The sequence below is a fragment of the Lepidochelys olivacea genome (assembly GCF_965140295.1).
Source record: "Lepidochelys olivacea isolate rLepOli2 genome assembly, chromosome: 7".
Classification (NCBI taxonomy): domain Eukaryota; kingdom Metazoa; phylum Chordata; order Testudines; family Cheloniidae; genus Lepidochelys; species Lepidochelys olivacea.
This window is the reverse complement of record NC_140417.1, coordinates 52,168,187-52,194,197: the sequence shown is the minus strand read 5'-3', so window position 1 is coordinate 52,194,197 and position 26,011 is coordinate 52,168,187. Positions and strand designations below refer to the sequence as shown.

Here is a 26,011-nt window from a genome sequence, read left to right as displayed (position 1 = left end):
GCTTACAGCCACGCCGCTAAAAATCATGCAGTGTAGCCACTGTTCGTTGGTTCTCCTGCTGACAAAAAACTTCCATTCCCAACGAGCAGCTTTTGCATCGTCGGCAGGATGACAACGTGCTGTTCACATGGGTGCTTATCGTGGAAAACTTGTGTCTTTGTGGGGTGGGGGTGGGGTGCTAAACACCTCTGAAAGACAAAAGTTTTGTCATTCAGTTGCCAGTGTAGACATAGCCTGGGTCTAAACCAAAATAAGCCATTCTTAAAGCAGGTTAGCTAATCCCATGCAAACTTCTGTGTGGGTACTGATTTTGGTTTAAGTATAATCAGTGCAAATCTGTGTGTAGAGAAGACCTTACAGAAAACCCCATAGCTAAATTCCCTCTAAGCTGTGCAGCTGCATCGCAGCCTATTAAGTGCTGTGCAGGCGCTCAGTGCTGCGATGGGGAGAGATGCCTCTCCCCCAACCTTGGACCTGCCACTGCTGGGAAAGAGGTGCCTCTCCCACAACCCCAGCCTCAGAGCTGCTGTGGTGGGGAGAGGCACCTATACCCCCACAGCCCAGGTGCTGCTGCAGGGAGAGAGAGCTGGAGGGAGTCCTCTCTCACCCCCATTGTAGCCCCAGGGCACCCTGCACCCTAAACCCCGCATCCCTGGCCCCATCCAAGATCCCACAGTCCTAGCTGGAGCCCTCACCCCCGCACACACCCCAACCCTCTGCCCAGCCCTGAGCCCCCTCCTGCACCCTGAACCCTTCAGCCACACCCGAGAGCCCTCATTCCCAGCCAGAGCCCTCATGCACCCCCACACACCCTAACCCCTCTGCCCCAGCCCTGAACCCCTCATCCCCAGCTCCACCCCAGAGCCCACACCCCCAGCTGGAGCCCTCCCCCTTCCCCTCAGCCCCCTCCCACACTCTGAACTCCTCAGCACCACCCCCGCCACATGAATTTTGTTATGTGCACCAATATGGAGGTGATGTCTCACACATCACCTCCATATTGGTGTATATAAAATTCATTCTGCATATGCATAGAAAAAATAGAGGGTACACTGCCCCAAAGGCCATGAATAGTCCAATATGACAGGCAAGACTTGGTTAATTTGGCTAAGGAGATGAGAAGCAGCCATAGTCTGTACTGCCACAAAAACCAAAATCCACCATCACACATTAAATTGATGGAGAAACAGTCAGCCAAATCCCTCTCTGCACTCAGACCCAGATCTCTTTGAAGGCGGTGCTAAGAGCTTATGAGTTTGGGCTAATCACTGGTTTTTGAGTAGCAACATGGTTACTGAGGGAGTTAATGACATTTTTTCATGGTAGCCCAGAATATCGCGATCACCCTCTCACAACAGTGGAGCAGTAGTGATGCCATAAGAAGGCTGTCGCAAAATCCTCATTTTGATAGGAGATTTAAACCTTCATTGTTCCAAAAGTGACAAAAATCCAAACATAGGAATTAAACCTGACAGCATATAAGAATTGTTTCTGGCGATCTGGTGCAGATCAGCTGCACAGAAGTACACAGATCCTGAACTGGTCCAGCTGGCTGACAAGGGATGGATCACTTGATGATTACCTGTTCTGTTCGTTCCCTCTGGGGCACCTGGCATTGGCACTGTTGGAAGACAGGACACTGGGCTAGATGGACCTTTGGTCTGCTCCCATATGGTCATTCTTATGGTAGCAGTGTGTGCACTTCATGTGGCCCACCTGTGCTTGGGGGATCAGTAAGTAGGAGATAAGCTGGAACTCCTTGTGGTACCAGCATTCCACTCCTACCTTTCAGCCTCTTCCCAGGGGAAGTCCCCTGCGAACTAGCCTGTGTCTTGGAGCAGTGACCTATTCATTCTGATCCGAATTCACAGAAGCAAGGTTGAGGACACTAGAAAGCCCCAATTCAGTGCAAACCACTCTTCTTTATTTCCTCTTTGTACAATAAAGTCAGTCACTTACAAAGTGCCAGTCTAAAAACAGATTTGACATTATACACAATGTACACACCAATCAGAACCCAATCAGCTGACAGGCAGAGAAGAAGGCCAGATTCCTGTCACCCTTTTTACTGCAGTATATTAGAAGAGATTTCAATTCAGCATCCAAGAATCAGCCTTCAGCCCGATGGATGCCTTTTCAGTCTGACCATACAAAGGAAAGTGGCAAGGTTTCTTATAGATATAGAAAGGGAAGCACATTTGTTACATTATATTGTTCTTCATTTTTAACAGGATCTTTTCTTACTTTTTTTCCCCACTGTCTCCCCAAATTTTTACTTGAAGGGGGTGGAAAACCCACAATCAAAGATGCTAAACAAAAAAACCAGTGCAGTGCTACAGTTCAAACTTAGCCCCTAGTGAGGGGGAAAGAAAAGAAACATAATATCCACTTAAGCCAGGTGTAAAAACCCAAACAAACCAAGAACCAAACAGCAGAAGCATCAGCAATTATGAGCTAAACAACTCAAACCTCAGTGCTTTAAAAGAACCGCTCTGCCGAGCAGCAGCGCAATGCTAACCAGAGGGCTGGGCATACAGCAGCTCCCTTCTCCTTTACAGCAAACCTAGCGAATGCAGCTTTAATCCTGTACTGCGTTCCCACACGGGGCCTTTCCTCCCTCCCTTTTAACTTCTAGGAAATAAACAAATGGGAGGCCTGGGCAGCTGGCAGTGCCTATATGGGGTGGCACTGGCATGGAACCAGTGTGGACAGCAATGGGGAGAGGGAAGAGTTAGCACCGGGGAAGGCTGGACTGGAGCGAGGCCACTTTCTGACTGGGCCAGCTCCTGGGAAGGATTAGCATCTGGGAGGGTGGTATGTAAGGCCGTCTACACAGCAGCAGGTGGAGATCACATGGAAGCTGTGATCACTGGTGCACAGAACCCCCAAGGTTTCACAGGGGTGTGGGGACAAACTATCAGGGGGTTGTCAGTCTAGGGATCATCAGCAGGTTTCCATGGGAACTGGCACAAAGGACTGTGAAATATGAATTAATAGTACAAGACCTGGCTGAATTTAGGTCTCAAAGGCCAAGACCTCACCCTGTGATTGTGCTAAGAGTGGGAGCCAGAGCTGAAATCCTATTGTACACACAGGAGTGTGTATATTTTGCAATCAGAGTACAGCTCTCTCCACGTGGCCAGGGGTGCTGCATTTCATTTCCAATGAATTTTCTGCTTTTTTGGGACCAAAATGATATGTCTGAATGTGGGAAAGGCCCATGGCTCAGCTGCCCAGAATAGTCAAAGATGTCACCAGCAGCCAGGGACCAGAGCAAATGCACCCAGCTGCTCAGCACAGGAAAAAAGGTGCAAAGGCAGAAAGAAGAAGAGCGACACCAGGAGCTGTGGCCACATGGACTGGGGAGTGTGTAAGAGGCACTGCTGGAGCCATAGCAGGAATTCCAGACACTAAGGCTGATGAGATTAGACAGAGAAAATCTGGACTGGGCCTGACAGTTAGTTACACACAGAGCTGGCAACCGGCACACCACAGGAATAGCATTCATGCCCAAATGACACCGCTGTCATCTCTGCAACACCCTGCAGCCACCCTCTCTGCCCCAGGCCCCAGCTCCAGCCCCACAACTCAGCCCAGCCCAAGCCTCTCCTTCCCCAGCTCCCAGCCACACAGTCCAGACAGATTTACAAAAATTTTATTGAAGCTTTGATATATATAATTTTTGGCCTCTAAATACCCCACGTCAGCTCATTCTTGGCTCCCCAGTGCTATCTTACAACACCAGGCACTAAGCCCCCAACACTAGATTTGCTGCTTGAGAATCCTACGGAAGGCAGAACAGCAACTATCAGATGCTCCAGACATGGCGTCAAACAGAGAACTCTACCGAGCAGTCCGAGCGCAGCAGGCTGGGCTCAGTTGGTATCCATGCCATCACACTCTTCCAATGCCAGCTTACTTTCTGCAGGAAGAGATGGGGCTACGTGCTTCTTGCTGTCCCGCCGCTGATAGAATAGCACATATGCAGCTTTCGTCTGCCAAACAAGGAAAGAAAACCAATCTGAGGAAAAGAAACCATCCACGAAGCACAGTTCTGGAAAGCTGATGATGCAGGAGATAACCTATCGCAGACTCCCAATGGGGCAGCTCAGTACTTCTCTGCCTCATGTGGAGGCTGGAGGCCTAGAGGGAAGCATGGCTTGTAATATAGCTGTATGTAGAGATTTATGGAGCTTCAATAGCTATAACAAGAGAAACAATCCAGGAAATGCTTTCATATCACCTTACTGCCCTCTCTTCCCCACTGTCTGTGCAGAGCTGGACAGCCCTGGTACCCACCCCACAGATCCTGGGAAGACTGTAGCTTATCAGGCTCAGGGGCAAGCCATTCAGGCTTTGCTCTGAGAAGCCAGCCCCTCCACCCAAAGGTGTTTTAGCAGGAACCTCAGCCAGGGAATCTTTGCAGAGATGTCCTTGAAACAAAAGAAAATCCCCTCCAATGGCTTTTCATGCAGGAAGGGATGTTCGACTCACTCCAAAACACATAGAGCAACTTCAGCAACACAAAGTCTGCTGCTCCTTCACAGCATTGTCAGCTTGAATCTGACCTCAATCCACAGCAGATTCTAGCCTGCATTTACGATGATTTGATTAATAGAGGCAGAAAACATCCGGGTCCATCCCAGCATGTTCCTGAGTTGTATATCTGGGGACTTCCCCCATCTTGAATTAGTCTGAGTCCAAGTACTCACCACTATTTGATCTTCAGAAGCCATTGATACACTGCTGTCATCAAAGTAGTACCATTTGCCATTCACTTTGTTCTTTGCATATGCAGTATCTGTCACACAAACAGAGTGGCTATCTACATTCAGCAGTAAGGCACAGCGCTCACTAGTGTAACTGTAATACCCCGATGACACTCAATTCTGATAACTCCATCTATAAGAGGTACAAAGTAAGCGTGCGGGGGAAGAGAAAGAGCTTGGGTTTCATTGCTCAGAAGCGATATCAGTAACACGGGAACACAGTGGATCAGAGGCTAGGTCCATCTAGTCCACATACCTGTTCTGAACAGTGGCCTATCCTAAATGCTTCAGAGGAGGGAGTAAGAAACTTACATTTCTCTTTGATCCTTCAGTCAGTGGTTGGCTTTTGCCCTCGAGCAGAGGGCTTATACCCACTCCAAATTTATGTTTTAAAATAATCCTAATCTAATGCTAACTGTGGTTTTCCTTGTTGTACATACAGAAGGCCAATCTTCTTTTGAATCCTGTAAATTCCATCCTGCTCTCAGTCTCACGGGGTGCTGATCATGTGCAACAGAGCTTTCTTAAGTCTACAAGCGCTGCACACAGATGTGAGCATTTGCTGATGAAAGGAATGTACAGCCTCCACTGGAAAAGCCAGCCATGTCCCTGCACAGCACAAGACAAGTCCTTCCATATATTTCTCTTTTTGTTTTTGAGACAAGGATAATAAAAATGCAAAAAACTAAACACTGCATCACATAGCACAGTAAGCACCAGAGTGAGGAACAGCGGAAGTTCAGATTCTAGAAGCAGCTTTACTAACCAGTTTCATTGCACAGTATATTCTTATTCCTATTTTAATGGTTAATGGCTCTACTGTTTGCCAGAATGGGTCCCATAAAACACAGAAGGTGCACAGGAAACAATAGCTGAACATTACATTTGTTGTGATCTCAGCATTGAAATTTAATGCTGCCCAAACAGCTTTCCGATCAGTCCTACCAACTGTCCTAATTTCTTCTTCATTAGTCAAGTCCCTGCCCTCCACAATGGCCAGATCCGGGTGTGGATGCAGCAGCCCAGCTCATAAAATGGCTAGCTGCTTCCTGTTGCTGATGAGGTTTAAATGGGATGGAGCACATCCTTTACTGCCTGCCTCTTTACAGGGAGCCCAGTACATCAATCCATGGACCACCAAGGGGTTAAGGGGGTGGGCGCTGTAAACTCTGATTGAATTTGCTCCCTTGGCTTTTGGGGCAGAACTACAGCTGCGAAACATAGGGATGGGTTGAGCAACTTGCAGCCCCAACATCCCCACCCACTAGTGCCCATCCATCATGACTCCCCACCCCCCCAGAGAGAAAGAGTCACTGCTCTCCTGACAGCGATTTTCCCATACAAATACAGCCCTCCTGTCTCTCTGCCGATAAAGAAGAGACAGGTAGTTACTCACAGTGGCCTACTCCCATGGCTCCATAGTGATTGGACACTGCAATGAGGTCATACACATACGGATCAGCTGTTGGGTCACAGACAAACTCAGACATGCTCAAATCCCTGAGAAAAAAGTAAGAATACATTGTCATTGTACACATAATAAGGGAAAGGCCTAGTAATAATGAATCATTGTAAACAGCCAGCACCGGGCCAAGGGCTAACCTGTCCCAGTCAATGCTGTTTTTCCTTTTTAATTATTGACATATTTGACCCACAAACCAGTGATGTCGCCCCCTAGGCGGCTGTAATATGGATGGCATCAGCCAGTTTGTTTGCCATCAGGAATGATGGTTACTGGCAAACACAAGTGTTCCTGTGTGGTTAGTGAGAGAGGATGGCTAAGTGCATGCCAACAGCAATCAATGTAAAACAAGCATGAAGAAGTCAAACTCTTCCATATGATGGATTGGAGCAACACTGGGTAGGCCTATGTCCTGCAGTGGGGTGGTAGCGTCTGAGATGGATGGATGAATGCAAGGCCTTCTCTTGGTAGAGGATGCAGAGGGATGAAGCTGGTGGTCATGCAATATACATGTAATCCACACTAACAGCGTGGCTCCATCCCCCTCTAAAGGACAGTCTACATAGAGAGTCCACTACAGTAAGAGGCTCATGATTTTAGACCCAGAGGTGTCAGGTTCAATGCCTGCCAGCGACCCATTCCAGGAGCATTGTGTTATATTTGGACACAAAGATCAGAAACAACACTGATACCTGACTTCCAAGAAGGATCTCCAGGTATTACCGCATGTACTGTACCTGCTTTCAGGACACAGATACTGTTACACAAAGAGGACTCCTGCTATGCTTTGCCGATGAACAACCTTCATACCTCATACGTACATAGCATCTTTCTTTCCAAGTACTTCACACTACTGTTTAAGTAGAGGTAACACTGAACTGGAAATCCTAGCAAATCTACACAGCTGGTACTTTGGAAGGGAAGGAAAGAATATTCAATGAAGCTGCAGGGGAGGTTAGGCAGCATAGAAATCTCTGGCGTAGAACTTGGCCTGGACATGCTGTTGCCAACACTCTCCTCCATGACTCTCATGAAAATTGTCATAGGATCTTTAAAGGACAAAAGTGTTCAAGGTCTGCTTTGGCACAGGTTCAAAACGGACTCCAAGGGAATTGTAAAGACGTGGAATCACTGGATTTTCTTAGCAGCAACCTAACCAAGTAGTGGCCAGGCCCATCCCTGCTAAGCTCAGTAGCTCTGCACCGTCATAGGTCCAGGTATCACAGGTGCCGGTAGCACCCCCTTTCCAGAGACAGTTACTAGAGCTTCACTAAGGTCTACTGGCTTGTGTCACTGGAGGCAGAATCCTATCCTGAGCTATGTCTCCAATGAGGAGCCCATACAATCGCTACATCAAAAGTGGAGTTTCTTGCTCTGCCCAGTTGTGACTTGCTAGTAAAGAACACTACCTGATGGGGAATTCAACCACAGTGTCAAGTTTATCCCTCCAGTATCTGTTGTATGAGAAACGTTTTAAATGCACCACCAAAATCCTGGGCAAAGACCATAGATCAAACTTCTTTGTGGCCTGCTGATGCTTCTTGCAGTTAGGGCAGTACCTGAGAAAGGAGCATAAATAGGCATGAAACACCTTCGATATCTGCCTTCTAGCCAAGGGTCTCAAACCCCTTTACAAACAGTATTTTTTGAGTAACATATAAAATGCCTATCCCTATCCCAGGCTGCAGTCACCTTTGTCTTTTTTTTTTTTTTTTTATATAAATAGGCTTTGAGAACATTACTCTGATTTTTCCCCTCACATATACAATCTCTTCTTCCCCCAGTACATCCTCTCCGCTGCCTTCTCGCATTCACCATGTTCCCACCTACTGCTACCCAAATGCCATTGCTCAGAAGCTCTCTCCTCTTCTGGGGGATGACCTGTAAGAAAAACTCCTGGAGCACTGTATTTTCAGGACGTCTTTCCCCACTCTCCTCTTCCTGTCTTGTCTTCTGTCCTTTTTTGCTTCCTTTCCAATCCTCCCCTCTGCTCCACCCTGCCCAAGTGGCAGAGTGAAAGTGACTACATTTCCGAGTTTCTGAAGGTAAGACGTTTTGTCAATTTTACTGGAGCACTAGAACAAAGGTAGTATTGTGTTAGAGAGCACCAGTCCAGCCTGCTTCCACCTGGTAAGAAATGAGGTAGAGTGAGAGAACCATACAGGGTTGGGTGTTAGGACTACAACAGCATGAGGTGCTGAAGGTCAAGTTTGAGGTGGCAGAACTACACAGAGCCTAAGGATAATAACTACAGCAGCTTTCTAAAGGCTAATTGGGTTGTTTTTTTTTTGTTAAGGTAACATTCCCTCTCTTGCTGCTGAGGACGGAGGTGCAGTGGCAAAGCTGTGGCTGTGAGAACAGGGGTAGGAAACTAAGGTGCACAGAAAGAGCAGTTGGGGGAAATCTTTACCCAAACAATATTGTTATTTTATAGTATATATAAAGACAGTCCAAGTAAGATGGCTGCCAAGCAGCTGGGTGGTAAACTTACCAAGGGTCATGTTCACCAAGCGTTTCCATTGTAGTAAAGAGTTCTATACAGTCTTTAAGAGCTACAGTAGTTTTCTTCTTCTGTGACTGCAACATACTTGCATCCTTTTCAAATGCCTACCCAAAAAGATGTATGAAAATGAATATGCTCATCCTAGGCATCTGGAACCACCTTCCCATGCCCTCATACAGGTTATCTGTGTCCCATTCCAAAACAGGTCCCTGCCATTTCTTTCTTATCTTCAAAATGAACCCACCGCGTTCCTCTCTTGCTCCAGTGATGACTGTTTGATGAGCCATCCTTTCCTGGATGTAGGCAGCCAGCCTCTTTCTTTCCACCCACACCACCTACATCAACACCCACAATTTCTATTGCTCACAGCTGTGCAGAGCATTCTACAGTGGCAATAAATAAAGGCAGTTTCTTGCACAAGGGTGGTTACTGCTGAAGTTAGGCTTAAAGCAAAAGGAATTTTGTCAGATGTTCATAGACAGAGAAGGAAAAGACAGTCCCTGCTCCAAACAGCTAACAATCTTATTGTACAACAAAAGACAAAAAAGGGGGAAACAAATAAGTACAATTTTATAGCTTGTGTAATGCAGGTCATATTGGATTATCATAATTGTCCACTCTGATCTTAAAATCTATTAACCAGACTGGTTACTGATGGCAGTCTATTACAGACCCTCAGATAAGTCCAGAGAAAAGGATGTGCATTTATTAACTGTAGGAAAAAAAATACTGCATTACAGCAGGGGACATACACTGGTGAAACATCTTTGGAGTTTCTAACATTTGTAACACAGGAATTATTGCTCCCAGAGTGTGACTCTATAGGAAATCTCATTCTGACAGAAAGAATTTGATCACTGACCTAAAAAGTAGTGGCTGTCCAGGCATAAGTGATTGAGAGTTGGTTACATCTGTGTTGAGCAAACAGAATACACTCAACTAGTTACATACATATATGCAGCTTTCCAGTGGCGAATTTCTCAAAGCCAAAATTAATTTGCTGAATTGACTGGGAGGAAAAATTTAAATAGAGAATCATGAATGAAAGTTGGAGGTTGTTTAAGAACATTTCACTTGCTTCCCAAAAAGTTACAATTCCCTATCAGAGAAAAGGCTGTTTGATTAACAAGTCATCTTGGTTAAGACTGTTGTTGTAGGCTTGTTGATCCCAAGATATTAGAGAGACAAGGAGGGTGAGATAATATTAGTCCAATAAAAGAAAGTACCTCACCTGCCTCATCTTGGTTAAGAGTAACATGAAAGCAGCAATAAAACTAAAACTAAAAATCATTACATAGATGGGGGAAAGGAGCTGAATAGCAATTATATAAATAAGAAGTTAAGAAATACAATCAATTAATAACTGAACCAAAAGGTATATCAACAAAATATCTATAGCCAGTATGGTTAAGGCATTTATTAATGTATCAGGAACAAAAGCAATTCTAGCAATGGTCTAGCACTCTAGATCCATTATTAGGGGTGATATTGTCAATGAAGCAGAAAAAGATGAGTTTAATAAATATTTCTTTTCTGTATTTGGATCCAGTTTGAACAATATATCAATATCATATGACAGTTGCTAAGGAGAATGCTAAACATATCTACTATTAAAGTTAAACATTTTCTCTGGATAACTTGTACAGAAAAATTGTAAAGGGGTTGGGAGAGGAGCTTGGTTATTAATGTTTAACAAATTTTGGAAACCTGAGGAAGTTCCAGAGGGTTAGAAGAAACCCATTTTGCCGGTATTTAAAAAGGATAGCTGAAATGATGTGGGTAACTCTAGGTCAGTTAACCTGACACTGATCCTGATCCTGAGTTAAAGAACAGAAATATAAATGAATACCAATCAACATGATCTCCTGGACAATAGGTATTATTAAACTTGATATTGCTCTTTGACAAGATTCCAAGTCTGGCTGAAAAAGATAACTGTGCTGACCTAGTATACTCAGATTTTGTAAGGAGTTCAACGTACATTGCATGACATTCAGAATAAAAAACTAAAGTTATACAAAATCAATATGGCCTGTGTTAAATGGATTACAATCTGTCTGACAGATCTCAAAGTGTGCTGTTAATAAGGAATTAATTACTGGGGGTGTTTCTAGTAGGGTTATGCAGAGATTGGTACTTGACTCAGTGTTATTTAGTATTTTTATCAAGAGTGAGAGTAAAATCACTGCTGATAAAGTAAGCACATGATACAAAAATTGGTGGAGTGGTAAACCATGAGGAGAAGTCACATATAAAGTGTTCAGAACTCCTGGTGAGTCAGGTGGAATCCAACAATACACGCTTTAATACAGCAAAATGCAAAGGCACATGTTTAGGAACAAAGACAGGTATAGCCAAGTAAAAAAGGTATCAGGTGTATTTAGGCTATAAAGGTGAATGTTAATGTTGTAACGTAGGGCCTACAGGCCTCAGGCCTTTAAGACATTTAGCTTTGCCAAGTCCTAGGACTTAGTCCTACAGCTTATTTTAGACCTCAGGATAAGTTAACTACACTATAAAGATAAGTTAGCATAAGTAAGTTCATAATAAAACCTGCTGAGCCTACATCTATGTTTGGGAGGCAGGGTGAAATATTAGAGACTTCCTTCAGATAACTGCCTGTTACTATGTTGATAAGGTGAGGTAAATGTGAGTTCCCCTTACACTAACAAGTTAGCCTATGAAAAACAGAGCACCTGAAAAGTAGAGGGCTGTGGAAGTTCAAATAGGGAAAAGGAGTTAAAACCTTCATAAATAAATATGAATTTCAGTGGGTGTTGCCGTTAACCCATTATCCAAGCTGTATCCCAGTCTGCATGCCTTGCAGGGGGAGACACCAGGATGATGACCACTGGTGGTAAGGATGATGATGAGAATGATGACTAATACTTTGGGTTTTCCCACAAGGAATGGTGTGAATAATGCAAATACTGTGAGTTCTGTGTTGGTCTCTCTCTCCTTCACCAGACTGCAGCACGTATTGTTGTTTGGTTGATTAGTAATAGTAATTACTATAGACACAGCACTATGTAGTCTCTGCTCTACACCATAAAGTCCCACTTCTATTGCTCCTATAGTTGACCTTGGGGGCTGAATTCTCACATATTAAAGTAGGTGTAAACCTCACTTTGGGTAGGTAATTGGTTAAAGTAACCCACAGCTATAGATAAGGATACACAGACCACACACTGAGTGTGACGTTGCACTTCATATGCTTATAAGTGTGAATATGATGTAACTGGAATATGCTTTATGCAAAAGGTCTCTTTTAAGGTATCATTACAAAGTTTATAATCTACTGAATATATTCCTCCTATTTGTATGCATGTATCATATATATCTGAAGATAGAAATATGAAGTATAACTCTGAAGTCCTATTGTAATTATGCGAAGTGTGGGCCATTAACGGTGGTTTGGAAGCTTGATGGCTCCCATTTACTATGACAATTGGTTGTAAATGATCTGTTTACTTGCACACCTTCCTGGGTGCATGCGGGCCAGGCCTGCAAGAATGGAGGCTGGGGTTTCACAGGACATGTGAACATATCACCTGATACTGGAATCCATCTTAAACCTGGTCCTTTTCCATTTAGAAGGAGGGGTGGGGACTCAGAGACACAAAAGATTCCTGCCTTGTGCCAAAGATATAAAAGGGGGTGGAACAGAACAAAGGGGGATACCAGTCTTAAGAACACCCTTAGTTTCTACCTATGATGTCTGCTGGAACTAACAAGGACTGTACCAGGGGAATGGATTGGGCCCAGACTAGGAAAGAGTCTAGTCTGTGAAAGAAGCTTATTGGAACATCTCTGAGGGTGAGATTTTACCTGTATTCACTTTCTTAATGTATTAGTCTTAGACTTGCATGTTTTTGCTTTATTCTGTCTGTTATTGCTTGAAACCACTTAAATTCTACTTTTTATTCTCAATAAAATCACTTTTGTTTATTAATTAACCCAGAATAAGTGATTAATACCTGGGGGAGCAAACAGCTGTGCATATCTCTCTATCAGTGTTCTAGATTATGTGTTTACCCTGTCAAAGCTTTATACAGAGTAAAACGGATTTATTTGGGGTTTGGATCCCATTGGGAGCTAGGTACTGGAGATCGGAAACCTGCTGAGTAGTTTTTGGTTAAAGTCTGCAACTTTGGGAGCGTGGACCAGACCTGGGTCTGTGTTGCAGCAGGCTAGCATGTCTGGCTCAACAAGGCAGGGTTCTGGAATCCCAAGCTGGCAGGGAAGACGGGCTCAGAGGTAATTCCAGCACATCAGGTGACAGTCCCAAGGGGGTCTCTGACTGAACCCGTCACACAGACCATGGGAGACTGTATTCTGGAAAGCAGTGACTGAAAAGCATTAAAGGATCATCACAGATAATTCAAACATGAATGCCAGTGCAATGCTGTCGCGAAAATTACCACAACTACGGTAAGTTTAGTAACTGTTTGGTTTTTTTTTCCAAGTGATTGCACATGTCCATTCCACTGCTGGTGACTCACAAGCTGTCCCATCTGGAGGTGGGTGTTGAGTCTATTTAAACAGGGATTGGAGGACAACTTGTTCAAATGTAACATCTCTAGAGTGTTGACAGATTGCACAGTGAGAGGCAAACAAGTGACATGACGATCAGGTTGTTGCTTTGCAAATGTCTAATATGGGCATGTGAGCCAAAAATGCCACAGAGGATGCTTGGGAATCTAGTTGAATGACCCAATACTCTCTCTGGTGGCTTCATATTAGCCAACTGGTAACCCAGGTGAATACAACTGGTATCCATGACGAAACCCTTTGCGTGGAAACCTGACTGCCCTTCATTCTGTTCACAAATGCAACAAACAATTGAAATGAATACCTGAAAGATTTAGCCCATTCCAGATAAAATGCTAATGCTCTTCTAACGTCTAGAATGTGCAGTCTCTCCTCTCCCTTATTATTGTGAGGCTTTGGGAAAGTCAGCAAGAAAATTGCTTGGTTAATATGAAAAGTGGAGACCACTTTCATATGAAAATTTGGATGGGGACAAAGGCAGACATTAGCCACATAAAAAAATACAGGAAGGATCTGATATTAACGCCCTCAGCTCCCCTACTCTCCTGGCCAATGTATGGCTACTAAAAATGAAAAGTACAACAGGGGGCAAATCACTAGCGGTTTGAAGGAGGGACCCACCAGCTTTTTTAAGACTGAATTCAGGCGCCATGGTGAAATAGGACTCTGTACATGTAGAAACAATCTGTCTAAATCCTTTAAAAATCGTATGGCCTCAGGGGTGAAAAGCCAATATAGGAAATTGAACAGGGTACACCTGGCAAACTGCCTATCACTGATATTTAATTTACAAAAGATAGTCCAGCACATGCTGAATAGAAGCAAGAATAGGGGAGACCTGTGGAACTCCTTGCCTGAGGAGGTTGTGAAGGCTAGGACTATAACAGGATTTAAAAGAGAACTAGATAAATTCATGGAGGTTAAGTCCATTAATGGCTATTAGCCAGGATGAGTAAGGAATAGTGTCCCTAGCCTCTGTTTGTCAGAGAGTGGAGATGGATGGCAGGAGAGAGATCACTTCATCATTATCTGTTATGTTCACTCCCTCTGGGGCACCTGGCATTGGCCACTGTCGGCAGACAGGATACTGTGCTGGATGGACCTTTGGTCTGACCCAGTATGGCCATTCTTATGTACATCTCTGCTACCCAGCCCTGAGGGCATCTGAGAAACAGTCTGGTGTACTGCATTGTGTAAGTGCACGCTGCCACATGCCCCAGAAGCCTTAAACAACTTCTCCCCATGGTAAAGGATAAGCCTTCAGCCCAGAATGAGGCTTCACATTGTGAGAAGCCTTGCCTGTGGTGGTAAAGCCAGGACCTCTCCAATAATTCTACTTTCTGGACTGGAGACAGGACTGACTTGTCTGAGTTGATCAGGAGGTCTAGTGTGTTGAAGGTGCATTGGATTATGCAAATGATAGGCACCACCTGTGACCTGGCTCGACCTCTTATCTGCCAGGGCTCCATGTATTCCCTTACCTGCACAACTACCTTCTGAAGAAATGTTGCTACTTCCTCAAGCACTTTGTAAGAACACATGGGGCAGCCAAGAGATCGAAGGGGAGAACTGAGAACTGATAATGGCGGCCACTGACAGTGTATCTCAGAAACTTTCTGTGGCTCTGATGAATTTCCATTGGAAATTGGGCATCCTTTAAGTCGAGAGCAGCATACCAGTCCCCCAGCTCCAGTGGAGGAAGAGTGTACGTTAGAATGACCGTCTGGAATTTTGCCTTTTTCAGGAATTTGTTTAACCGCCTTACATCTAAAATAGGCCTGGAGATCCCATTTTGCTTACAGGCTCAGGAAGTATTGGGAGTAAAACCCCTTTTCTCCTGAATAAAGGAAGGACCTCCACTATAGCTACTACAAGGAGAGAGGTGATTGTATCTCTTGCAGTAATACTGTCTTGTCAGAGGGGTAGAAATAAAATGGATCATGTATCCCAGTTCCACCATGCTTAGAACCCACTGATCTGTTGTGATGTGGGGCCAAGCAAGAAGGAATTGGACAGGCAGTTTGCAAAAACTGAAAAAGATGACACTCAGAACTGATATTCTGCTCTCGACCTTCCAGTCAAAAAGCTCTTGGAAGATGCTGCCTCCTTTGATGAACAAGCGGCTGCAGAAGCAGAGGGCAGCAATGATCGTTGTTTGTAACCTCTGCTCCTTCTCCTTGGCAGGTCTTGGGTTTGAGGAGCAAACCACTGAAAACACTGAGACTGATGAGGGCAGAATACATTCCACTTCAGAGCTGGGGTGTAAATGCCCAGGGATTTGTATTTGAGACTATGGAGAGTTTCGTCTGTCTTTCCTGAACTGTCTGTTGCACTTCTGGGGAGAAGCCAGAAGAGTGTAATCAGGACAAGCGCCTCATCGTGATAGAGGCCAAGCTGCAGAATCTGCTGTATCAACACCCGCCAGCAGAGCCGTTCTGGTGACCAACTTGCCCTCCTTTACTAAGGACTGGAATTCCAGTTTCCTCTCATCTGGGAGCTTGTCATTGAGCTTCAGAACAGTGTCCCAAAGGGTGAAATTTTAACACCCCAGCAAAGCTTTCTGGTTTGCAATACAAATCTATAATCCACCTCTGGAATAAAGCTTCCATGCAAATAAGTCCAGCTTCTTGTCCTCTCCTTTTTAGGGTTGGTGCCTGGCGCCCCATCTTTCTTTTTCAGTGGCTGGTACTACTAAAGGGAGCCTGGAGGGGGATGGTTATTTAGATTCTTGAACCCCAGGGAGGGGACATGGTACTCCACTCTCTTTGCAGTCAGAGCAGGGAAGCCAAGGTCTGCCAGAGCAATGGTTTTCAATAGTCTTCATTTGTGGACCCCTACAAATTTTCAAATGGAGGTGCGGACTCTCTTGGAAATCTATTCAATCAATGTTCAAAGTTCTTGATGCCCAGTAGATGGAACCAGCTGAGGTGGCTACAGGGAAGCTATTGATTGGTGTGATAGAATACACTCCTGTGTTCACACCCTCCTGTAATAATCTTTGTACAAAGTAAGTTCATCATTTGAAAACTTATAACTTGCTGATCGATATCATAGAATCATGGAAGATTAGGGTTGGAAGAGGCCTCAGGAGGTCATCTAATCCAACCCCCTGCTCAAAGCAGGACCAACACCAACTAAATCATCCCAGACAGGGCTTTGTCAAGCTGGGCCTTAAAAACCTCGAAGGATGGAGATTCCACCCCACCCCTCCCCCCAGGTAACCCATTCCAGTGCTTCACCACCCTCCTAGTGAAATAGTGTTTCCTAATATCCAACCTAGACTGCCCCCACTGCAACTTGAGACCATTGCTCCTTGTTCTGTCATCTGCCAGCACTTAGAACAGCCGAGCTCCATCCTCTTTGGAACCCCCCTTCAGGTAGTTGAAGGCTGCTATCAAATCCCCCCTCACTCTTCTCTTCTGCAGACTAAACAAGCCCAGTTCCCTCAGCCTCTCCTTATAAGTCATGTGCCCCAGCCCCCTGATAATTTTCGCTGCCCTCCGCTGGACTCTCTCCAATTTGTCCACATCCTTTCTGTAGTGGGGGTCCCAAAACTGGACACAATACTCCAGGTGTGCCTCACCAGTGCCGAATAGAGGGGAGTAATCACTTCCCTCAATCTGCTGGCAATGCTCCTACTAATGCAGCCCAATATGCCATTAGCCTTCTTGGCAACAAGGGCACACTGCTGACTCATATCCAGCTTCTCAGCCACTGTAATCCCCAGGTCCTTTTCTGCAGAACTGCTGCTTAGCCAGTCGGTCCCCGTCTGTAGCAGTGCATGGGATTCTTCCGTCCTAAGTGCATGACTCTCACTTGTCCTTGTTGAACCTCATCAGATTTGTTTTGGCCCAATCCTCCAATTTGTCTAGGTCACTCTGGACCCTATCCCTACCCTCCAGCGTATCTATCTCTCCCCCCAGCTTAGTGTCATCTGCGAACTTGCTGAGGGTGTAATCCATCCCATCATCCAGATCATTAATAAAGATGCTGAACAAAACCGGCCCCAGGGGTACTCTGCTTGATACCGGCTGCCAACTAGACATCAAGCAGTCTATCATTACCTGTTGAGCCCGAGAATCTAGCCAGCTTTCTTTCCACCTTATAGTCCATTCATCCAATCCATACTTTTTTAACTTACTGGCAAGAATACTGTGGAGACTGTATCAAAAGCATAGCTAAAGTCAAGTTATATCACGTCCACTGCTTTCCCCATATCCACAGAGCCAGTTATCTCACCATAGAAGGCAATCAGGTTGGTCAGGCATGACTGCCCTTGGTGAATCTATGCTGACTGTTCCTGATCACCTTCCTCTCCTCCAAGTGCTTCAAAATGGTTTCCTTGAGGACCTGCTCCATGATTTTGCTGGGGACTGAGGTGAGGCTGACCAGTCTGAAGTTCCCCGGGTTCTCCTTCTTCCCTTTTTTAAAAAGATGGGCACTATATTTGCTTTTTTCCCATCGTCTGGGACTTCCCCCAATTGCCACGAGTTTTCAAAGATAATGGCCAATGGCTCTACAATCACATCAGCCAATTCCCTCAGCACTTCGGATGCATTAGATCTGGACCCATGGACTTGTGCAGGTCCAGCTTTTCTAAATAGTCCTTAACCTGTTCTTTCACCACTGAGGGCTACTCGCACCTCCTCCCCATGCTGTTTTGCCCAGGACAGCAGTGTGGGAGCTGACCTTGTCTGTGAAGATCGGGGCAAAAAAAGCAATGACTACTTCAGTTTTTTCCACATCATCTGTCACTACGCTGCTTTCCCCCATTCATTAAGAGTCCCACACTTTTCTTGACCTTTTTCGTGTTGCTAACATACCTGTAGAAACCCTTCTTCTTACCCTTCACATCCCTTGCTAGTTGCAACTCCAGTTGTGTTTTGGCTTTCCTGATGACACCCCTGCATGCTCGAGCAATATTTTTATACTCCTCCCTAGTCATCTCTCCAAGCTTCCACTTCTTGTAAGCTTCCTTTTTGTGTTTAAGCTCACCGAAGATTTCACTGTTAAGCCAAGCTGGCCGCCTGCCATATTTGCTATTTTTTCTGCACATCAGGACGGTTTGTTCCTGCGCCCTCAATAAGGCTTCTTTAAGATAAAGCCAGCTTGGTAAAGTTGTAAAATACAGCCAGCTTGCTAAAGTGTGATACCATACTTGGTATACCACACTTCGTAAAGAAAGTGTGATACCATAAAATATCATGGTAAAGTGCATATAGCAACATTAGAGGTTAAGTTATGAACATAAGCTGAAATCATGATTGAAGTATGTTTACCAGGTAGGTCAGGGGAGTAGTTAAACCAGTGTCTCAAAGACCAAGGGCAAGCTGACACTCCAGCCAGTTGTCAACTAAGAGGATGGGCCACTAACTACAAAGTGGTCATTCTTTGGTCAGAAAGCAGGGCAGGGAAAAAGATTTGCATCTTGGCAAAGAGAAAGCCTGGTGTCCCTTCCTCCAGCAGACTGCCAGTCTCCTGGTTCTCAGCTGGAAATACTGTACTTTTCAAAGAGGAAATATATGGGGAAAACCAAAGACACCCCTCTTTGTCCCCATCTGTCTCTGGCATTGCACTGAAGACGACAAAGGAAAACAGCCACTGGACATTGAGGGAAGGGAGCCTGACCTAAAGAGTTTGGTCAGTAATGGAGCTGGAACCATGTGATGAGAAACTTTGCTTAGAATCTAATAGAGTTTAAGTAAGCACTAGAAAGTGTTCTTATCTTTATTTTTTTGGTAACCATTTCTGACTTTTATGCCTCATTACTTGTACTCACTTAAAATCTCTCTGTTAATAAAAAGAAAAGGAGTACTTGTGGCACCTTAGAGACTAAGCAATTTATCTGAGCATAAGCTTTCGTGAGCTACAGCTCACTTCATCAGATGCATACTGTGGAAAGTGTAGAAGATCTTTTTATACACACAAAGCATGAAAAAATACCTCCCCCCACCCCACTCTCCTGTTGGTAATAGCTTATCTAAAGTGACCACTCTCCTTACAATGTGTATGATAATCAAGGTGGGCCATTTCCAGCACAAATCCGGGGTTTAACAAGAACGTCTGTTCAGCATGGGCTGAAAAGCAGCATCACTTGCCCCATAACCTCAGCCATGCAGAACACAATGCCATCCACAGCCTCAGAAACAACTCTAACATCATAATCAAAAAGGCTGACAAAGAAGGTGCTGTTGTCATCATGAATAGGTCGGAATATGAACAAGAGGCTGCTAGGCAGCTCTCCAACACCACTTTCTACAAGCCATTACACTCTGATCCCACTGAGAGTTACCAAAAGCAACTACAGCATTTGCTCAAGAAACTCCCTGAAAAAGCACAAGATCAAATCCGCACAGACACACCCCTGGAACCACGACCTGTGATATTCTATCTGCTACCCAAGATCCATAAACCTGGAAATCCTGGGCGCCCCATCATCTCAGGCATTGGCATCCTGACAGCAGGATTGTCTGGCTATGTAGACTCCCTCCTCAGGCCCTACGCTACCAGCACTCCCAGGTACCTGCGAGACACCACTGACTTCCTGAGGAAACTACAATCCATCGGTGACATTCCTGATAACACCATCCTAGCCACTATGGATGTAGAAGCCCTCTACACCAACATTCCACACAAAGATGGACTACAAGCTGTCAAGAACACTATCCCCAATAATGTCACGGCTAACCTGGTGACTGAACTTTGTGACTTTGCCCTTACCCATAACTATTTTACATTTGGGGACAATGTATACCTTCAAATCAGTGGCACTGCTATGGGTACCCGCATGGCCCCACAGTATGCCAACATTTTTATGGCTGACTTAGAACAACGCTTCCTCAGCTCTCCGTCCCCTAACGCCCCCTACTCTACTTGCTCTAGACATCTTCATCATCTGGACGCATGGAAAAGAAGCCCTTGAGGAATTCCACCATGATTTCAACAATTTCCATCCCACCATCAACCTCAGCCTGGTCCAGTCCACATAAGAGATCCACTTCCTGGACACTACAGTGCTAATAAACGATGGTCACATAAACATCACCCTATACCGGAAACCTACTGACCGCTATTCCTACCTACATGCCTCCAGCTTTCACCCTGACCACACTTCCTGATCCATCGTCTATAGCCAAGCTCTGCGATACAACCGCATTTGCTCCAACCCCTCAGACAGAGACAAACATATACAAGATCTCTATCAAGCATTCTTACAACTACAGTACCCACCTGCGGAAGTGAAGAAACAGATTGATAGAGCCAGAAGAGTTCCCAGAAGTCACCTACTACAGGACAGGCCTAACAAAGAAAATAACAGAACGCCACTAGCCGTCACCTTCAGCCCCCAACTAAAACCCCTCCAACGCATTATTAAGGATCTACAACCTACCCTGAAGGATGACCCAACACACTCACAAATCTTGGGAGACAGGCCAGTCCTTGCCTATAGACAGCCCCCAACCTGAAGCAAATACTCACCAGCAACCACATACCACACAACAGAACCACTAACCCAGGAACCTATCCTTGCAACAAAGCTCGCTGCCAACTGTGCCCACATATCTATTCAGGGGACACCATCACAGGGCCTAATAACATCAGCCACACTATCAGAGGCTCGTTCACCTGCACATCCACCAATGTGATAGATGCCATCATGTGCCAGCAATGCCCCTCTGCCATGCACATTGGTCAAACTGGACAGTCTCTACATAAAAGAATAAATGGACACAAATCAGATGTCAAGAATTATAACGTTCATAAACCAGTCGGAGAACATTTCAATCTCTCTGGTCACGCGATTACAGACATGAAAGTTGCGATATTACAACAAAAAAACTTCAAATCCAGACTCCAGCGAGAGACTGCTGAATTGGAATTCATCTGCAAATAGAGACTGGGAGTGGCTAAGTCATTATGCAAGGTAACCTATTTCCCCTTGTTTTTTCCTACCCTTCCTCCCCCCACCCCAGACGTTCTTGTTAAACCCTGGATTTGTGCTGGAAATGGCCCACCTTGATTATCATACACATTGTAAGGAGAGTGATCACTTTAGATAAGCTATTACCAGCAGGAGAGTGGGGTGGGGGGAGGTATTTTTTCATGCTTTGTGTGTATAAAAAGATCTTCTACACTTTCCACAGTATGCATTCGATGAAGTGAGCTGTAGCTCACGAAAGCTTATGCTCAAATAAATTGGTTAGTCTCTAAGGTGCCACAAGTACTCCTTTTCTTTTTGTGAATACAGACTAACACGGCTGTTACTCTGAAATCTGTTAATAAATTTGTTTTATTGTTTCATCTAATGCACGATGTAAAGTGTCTGGGTAACTTCATTTATCAGATAAGCTGGTGTACGTTATACCCTTAAGGGAATAACAAACAGTATTTCTGGACTGTGTGGGAGAGGGCTGGACACTGTGGAATATACATGTCTGGGGGAAAGTTTGGGATTGGGAGTGTGTTGGGGTTACCCTGCAGTAATAATCAAAGATGCTGAGAGGCTGGCAGGCTGCAGTTCACACAAGCATCTGATAGTGACCAACAGACTGGTGGCTGTTTGAAAGCAGTCCATGTTGGAGGCTACAGCAAGGCATTGCAAAGGCACTCCAGGTTACAGAGCAGGCGTGACACAGCCACTCCCTGGTCTGGACTGCACCCCAATATGCCACAGGGGTATTGATGCTCCTGACGCCAGTAGATGAAGCCAGCTGAGGTGGCTGCAGGGATGCTACTGATTGGGCAGGAAGCCCCACAGGTTCCAAAAGGTCCACCGGTAAGGACCCAGTTCCCAACTATGCTTAGTCCTGAGGTCTCTTCTATAAGCATCCTGCTGGTACTGAGGCAGAAACCACGCTGGGCAGCAACACATCCCTCCTAATGAGACCAGCTAGGATACATAGGATCCCACTTCAGAGTCTGATGAGGAAGAAACCTCTTCTTGTGGTCACAGCCATACCCATTGGTAGCAGTGAAGAAGGCTCAGAATCTGAAGAAAGGGGAGCTGGGGAGACCATCTGTGGCTTTTCCTTGGATGGTCCAGCCCTAACTGGTACCCTGATGGCACAATCTGATGGAGCTGCTTGGTGCAGGGGCGAAGGCACTCGAAGCAGTATCTTGGGGGCAGGGAGAGGCTTTTGAACTGCTGGTGACGGCAACACAGAGGTTTAACAACCCTCTCGTAGCCTCAAATGCCTTAGGGGTAGACAGTAACAGGAAGACACACTGTGGTGCAAGGAGATGCCGACTAACGTGCTTCAGGAGTCAGTCTCAACAGGCCTGCGCTGGGCTTTGAAGACAACAAAATCCCCTGTTTAGAGGAATGCTCTGATGAGTGCTTCCTCTTGGAGTGCCCTCCCAAGTCTTCAGACGTAAAGAGGATGAGTTCTTCTGTCGACACACCTAGTATCAACTCCAATTTCTGTTGCCTCTGTTACTAACTATGCTGATCCATCTCTTGGTACCGGTTGCCCAGTGGTGAGCTGCTCTTGACCGACACCAAGGTACTCGGTACCTGGACTGAGGCAGATGGCTCAGATGGAGGACACCGTGCCAGTTCCATCAGGAGATATTTTAATCTGGCTGCCCTATCTTTTTTTAGAATGTGGCTTAATGGCCTTACAAATGCCACACCTATCACTCACATGAGCCTCCCCCAAGAACTTAAGGCAGCTGGGGTGAGAGTCATTATTAGGCATTGCCTTGCTGCTAGAGTGTCAGGGCTTGAAGCCTGAAGAGCAAGGCATATCTTCAGTAGTGGGGCCAGTACCCAAACTGGGTGCCATAACCACACAAAGTAACAAAAACAATTATTTTCTGTACTGACTATAGACGGGTACTATTTACAGGTATGGAGTAGAGACTTGCAGAAGCAAGGCCAGGGAGCTCCAAAAATGTGTCACAGGGGGTAGGAAGGAACTGAAGGGGGTCGGGGCAGCTCATCCCTTTATGCCTGCATGGTGTGGGTGCTCAGGCTGCCCCAACGGGTAACACTAACAGCTGAAACTCTCCTACACCTATACACTGGAGCGCACAAACACCTACTGTGGAATGGGTATTTGCAATCACTTGAAGAACTGGAGTTTACCTCTATTGCCTCCCTGGATACTCTTGGATCCTAAATGTGGTTAATCTGCAACGGCAGCATGTGACTGCATACGTACATGCCTGTCGGTTGTAAATGAGGGTAGGTGTGTGTCAGTTTTCTCCCTCCCGACATGCACACTGCAATCAAAATCTCACTTTAAGAGGTCTGCAGACCCTAGCATGAGAAAGTAGAAACATTTCCCCATGCTTACCTGAAAGTTTCCTTTCTCTCAGCAGTAAGGTCCACAGATCCAGACCAGACACAGAGCAGATCATTCTCAGTTACAAACTGGGACCCCAATTCAGGATTTAAGACAATAAGAAATGTTCAAGTTCCTGTTAAGCTCTGCAGAACATAACTGTAATATCTTTCAAGTGTTCCGGAAGTGAATTCTGAACTAGTCTACTGACCAGACAAACTATCTTTTGCTGTGCAAGTTCTCAAACTGGCTAGGTTTTCAGGGCAGGGGCAAATCCCACTGCCAGGGACTGATAGCTCTGGTTCTGCCTCCTGAGGAAGCAGGCTGAAGGCCCACTGGAATGGATCTGTAGACCTTATTATTAGAAGTTTTCAGGCAAATGGATAAATTTTCCTCTTCCATACTGGACTCGGATTCCTAGGAGGGGGCTGCTCTTGCATTCTGTATCAGCATCTCTGCATTTGCTTAACTCCAGCTAGAGATCACATCATTAACCTTTGAAGAAGCAAACTACTGACCTGTGACTCTTGTTCATCAAACAGCAGCTTCCGGGTGTCTGGATCCAAGTCAATAGCAAGGGTGGCATAGGCTGCAGGACAGAACAACGAGTCAGGGTTGCTGTCAGCATACTACTGAAGGGAGAGCTAAGAGTTACAGAGGATACCTACAATTCAGTTTTAGAAGTTTCCCCTCCGTCGTAATTGAGTTTATCTCAGAGGTCCCATAGGAGTTCACAAGGCTAAAGGTGAACAGATGCTTCTTGTGATGCTGCCCTTCCTTCCCCAGCAAATCATTTGCACAACCCTCTGACTGGCAGGAATCTGTTTCTGAGGCTTTTTCCCTGCCCTCCTCATCTCCATCCTGATGTTCCATCTCTTCAACTGGTGAGAATTAAAAACAACAAGTACAATATTACATGCTCTGTAGCCTTTATAGAGACACAATTACCTCACCGAGAACCATGCTGTGTGAGCTCGTTAGGAGAGGCACACTCTGCTTACATGACACACAAATGCCAGTGAAGATGTGGCAGAAGCTGCTTTACAACAAACCAACTAAAAACAGTAGATTCACACTTTAAAGAAGAAATTTGCATTTGCTAATCAGTTGCACCTGAAAGGCGTTTTTTTCCTATTGAGGGATCTAGGTAATACAACCTGGGTTTTACCATCTCAGATTCCTGGACTCTAAAGGGGACCATTGTGAACACATAATCTTACCTCCTGATTTAACTGGGAATTGGTCCTGCTTCGAGCAGGGGGTTAGACTAGATGACCTTCAGGGGTCCCTTCCAACCCTGATATTCTATGATTCTATTACACAGGCACAGGGACTTCCCTGAATTAATTCCTGTTTGAACTAGGGCAGATCTTTAGAAAAACATCCAATCTAGATTTGAAAGTTGCCGGTAATTGAAAATCTCACAGGTGGGTCATTGCAACCTCCACAGCCCCATCCCCTTTCAAATCCAATCCATTCAAAATGCTGGGGCTAATTCTCCGCCTGACAGAAAATTCAGACCACATCAGTCCCCATGAGTCCGCTCTTTGGGGAGAAGCTGCATGGAAGAAAGAACAATGGATGCTGGTGGGAGAAGAGGGAAAGCCGTGATCAAGAGCGGCATCATTAGTGCACTAAAGAGGACAGAGGGGCTAATTTGTGAAGGGTCCTGAAGGTAAGGACAAAACAGGTATTTTGTTCCTGTGAAGAACACCAGGTGGACACTGGGCTACACGTCATGCCAGTTAGCATAGCTGACAGTATGCTCCAGCAGTGTCCCAACAGAGGCAGGGGTTCAGTGGGGTCTGTCCTTTCAGCAGAGGAAGACGGGAAGGTCCAAGGGAGGTAGCTCCCCTTTTCTACAGCAAGGCAGCATGTCTCTTGTTTTAAGTTCTTCCCTATCCCCTATTCCCACAATTACTCTCATGGCAGCACAGCAGGATCCTCTGGTGGCAGCGTGTCCACAGAAGTGTAAATGTGCAACAGGCTGTAGGGCTCTGCCCAGGCGAGAGCCCCTGTAGCTTTAGACTGCTGGGCTCTGGGCACTCTCTCACTTGATTACACCACGGTGCCCTCACAGGACCCCTTCCTTTCCCTCCTGCTGCTCAGCCACCTGCTTTAATGAGCCATTAGAACGTCTGATAGAGATCAGGGACAAGAGACTACTAGTGTAGCAGAAGACTAATGCACTACACCTGGTTCTTCAAATACACAAACTTGACATACTGCACTGTGTAACCAGAGGAGTTTGAGATTTTGTGGGCCATTGTTATCACACATGCAGATCAGAAGCCCTCTCCAATAATGTGATTTAATCACAGTGTAGAACCAAACATTCCATTAAAGTCCGCAATCCACAACAATAATGCAATAAAGCAGAAAATTAAAAGCGGATAGAGGTAGTCTGAATGACCTTCTAGCAAAGCTTCTCCAATCCAAA

The 26,011-nt window shown here is 45.4% G+C and overlaps 1 protein-coding gene across 3 annotated transcripts in view; it reads right to left on the bottom strand.

The window, feature by feature from the left end:
• Positions 1-1,902: 1,902 nt before the first annotated feature.
• Positions 1,903-26,011, bottom strand: part of USP4 (ubiquitin specific peptidase 4) — a 110,579-nt gene continuing 86,470 nt past the window's right edge. For all 3 annotated transcript variants that reach the window (XM_084634334.1, XM_084634332.1, XM_084634333.1), the window contains 7 exons: positions 24,240-24,452; positions 24,090-24,160; positions 8,723-8,838; positions 7,641-7,790; positions 6,166-6,269; positions 4,713-4,801; positions 1,903-3,995 (listed from right to left, as the gene is read on the bottom strand). In XM_084634334.1, the coding sequence (XP_084490460.1) occupies positions 3,876-3,995; positions 4,713-4,801; positions 6,166-6,269; positions 7,641-7,790; positions 8,723-8,838; positions 24,090-24,160; positions 24,240-24,452 (863 nt within the window). In that variant the 3' untranslated portion in view covers positions 1,903-3,875. The remainder of the gene's footprint in view (positions 3,996-4,712; positions 4,802-6,165; positions 6,270-7,640; positions 7,791-8,722; positions 8,839-24,089; positions 24,161-24,239; positions 24,453-26,011) is intronic.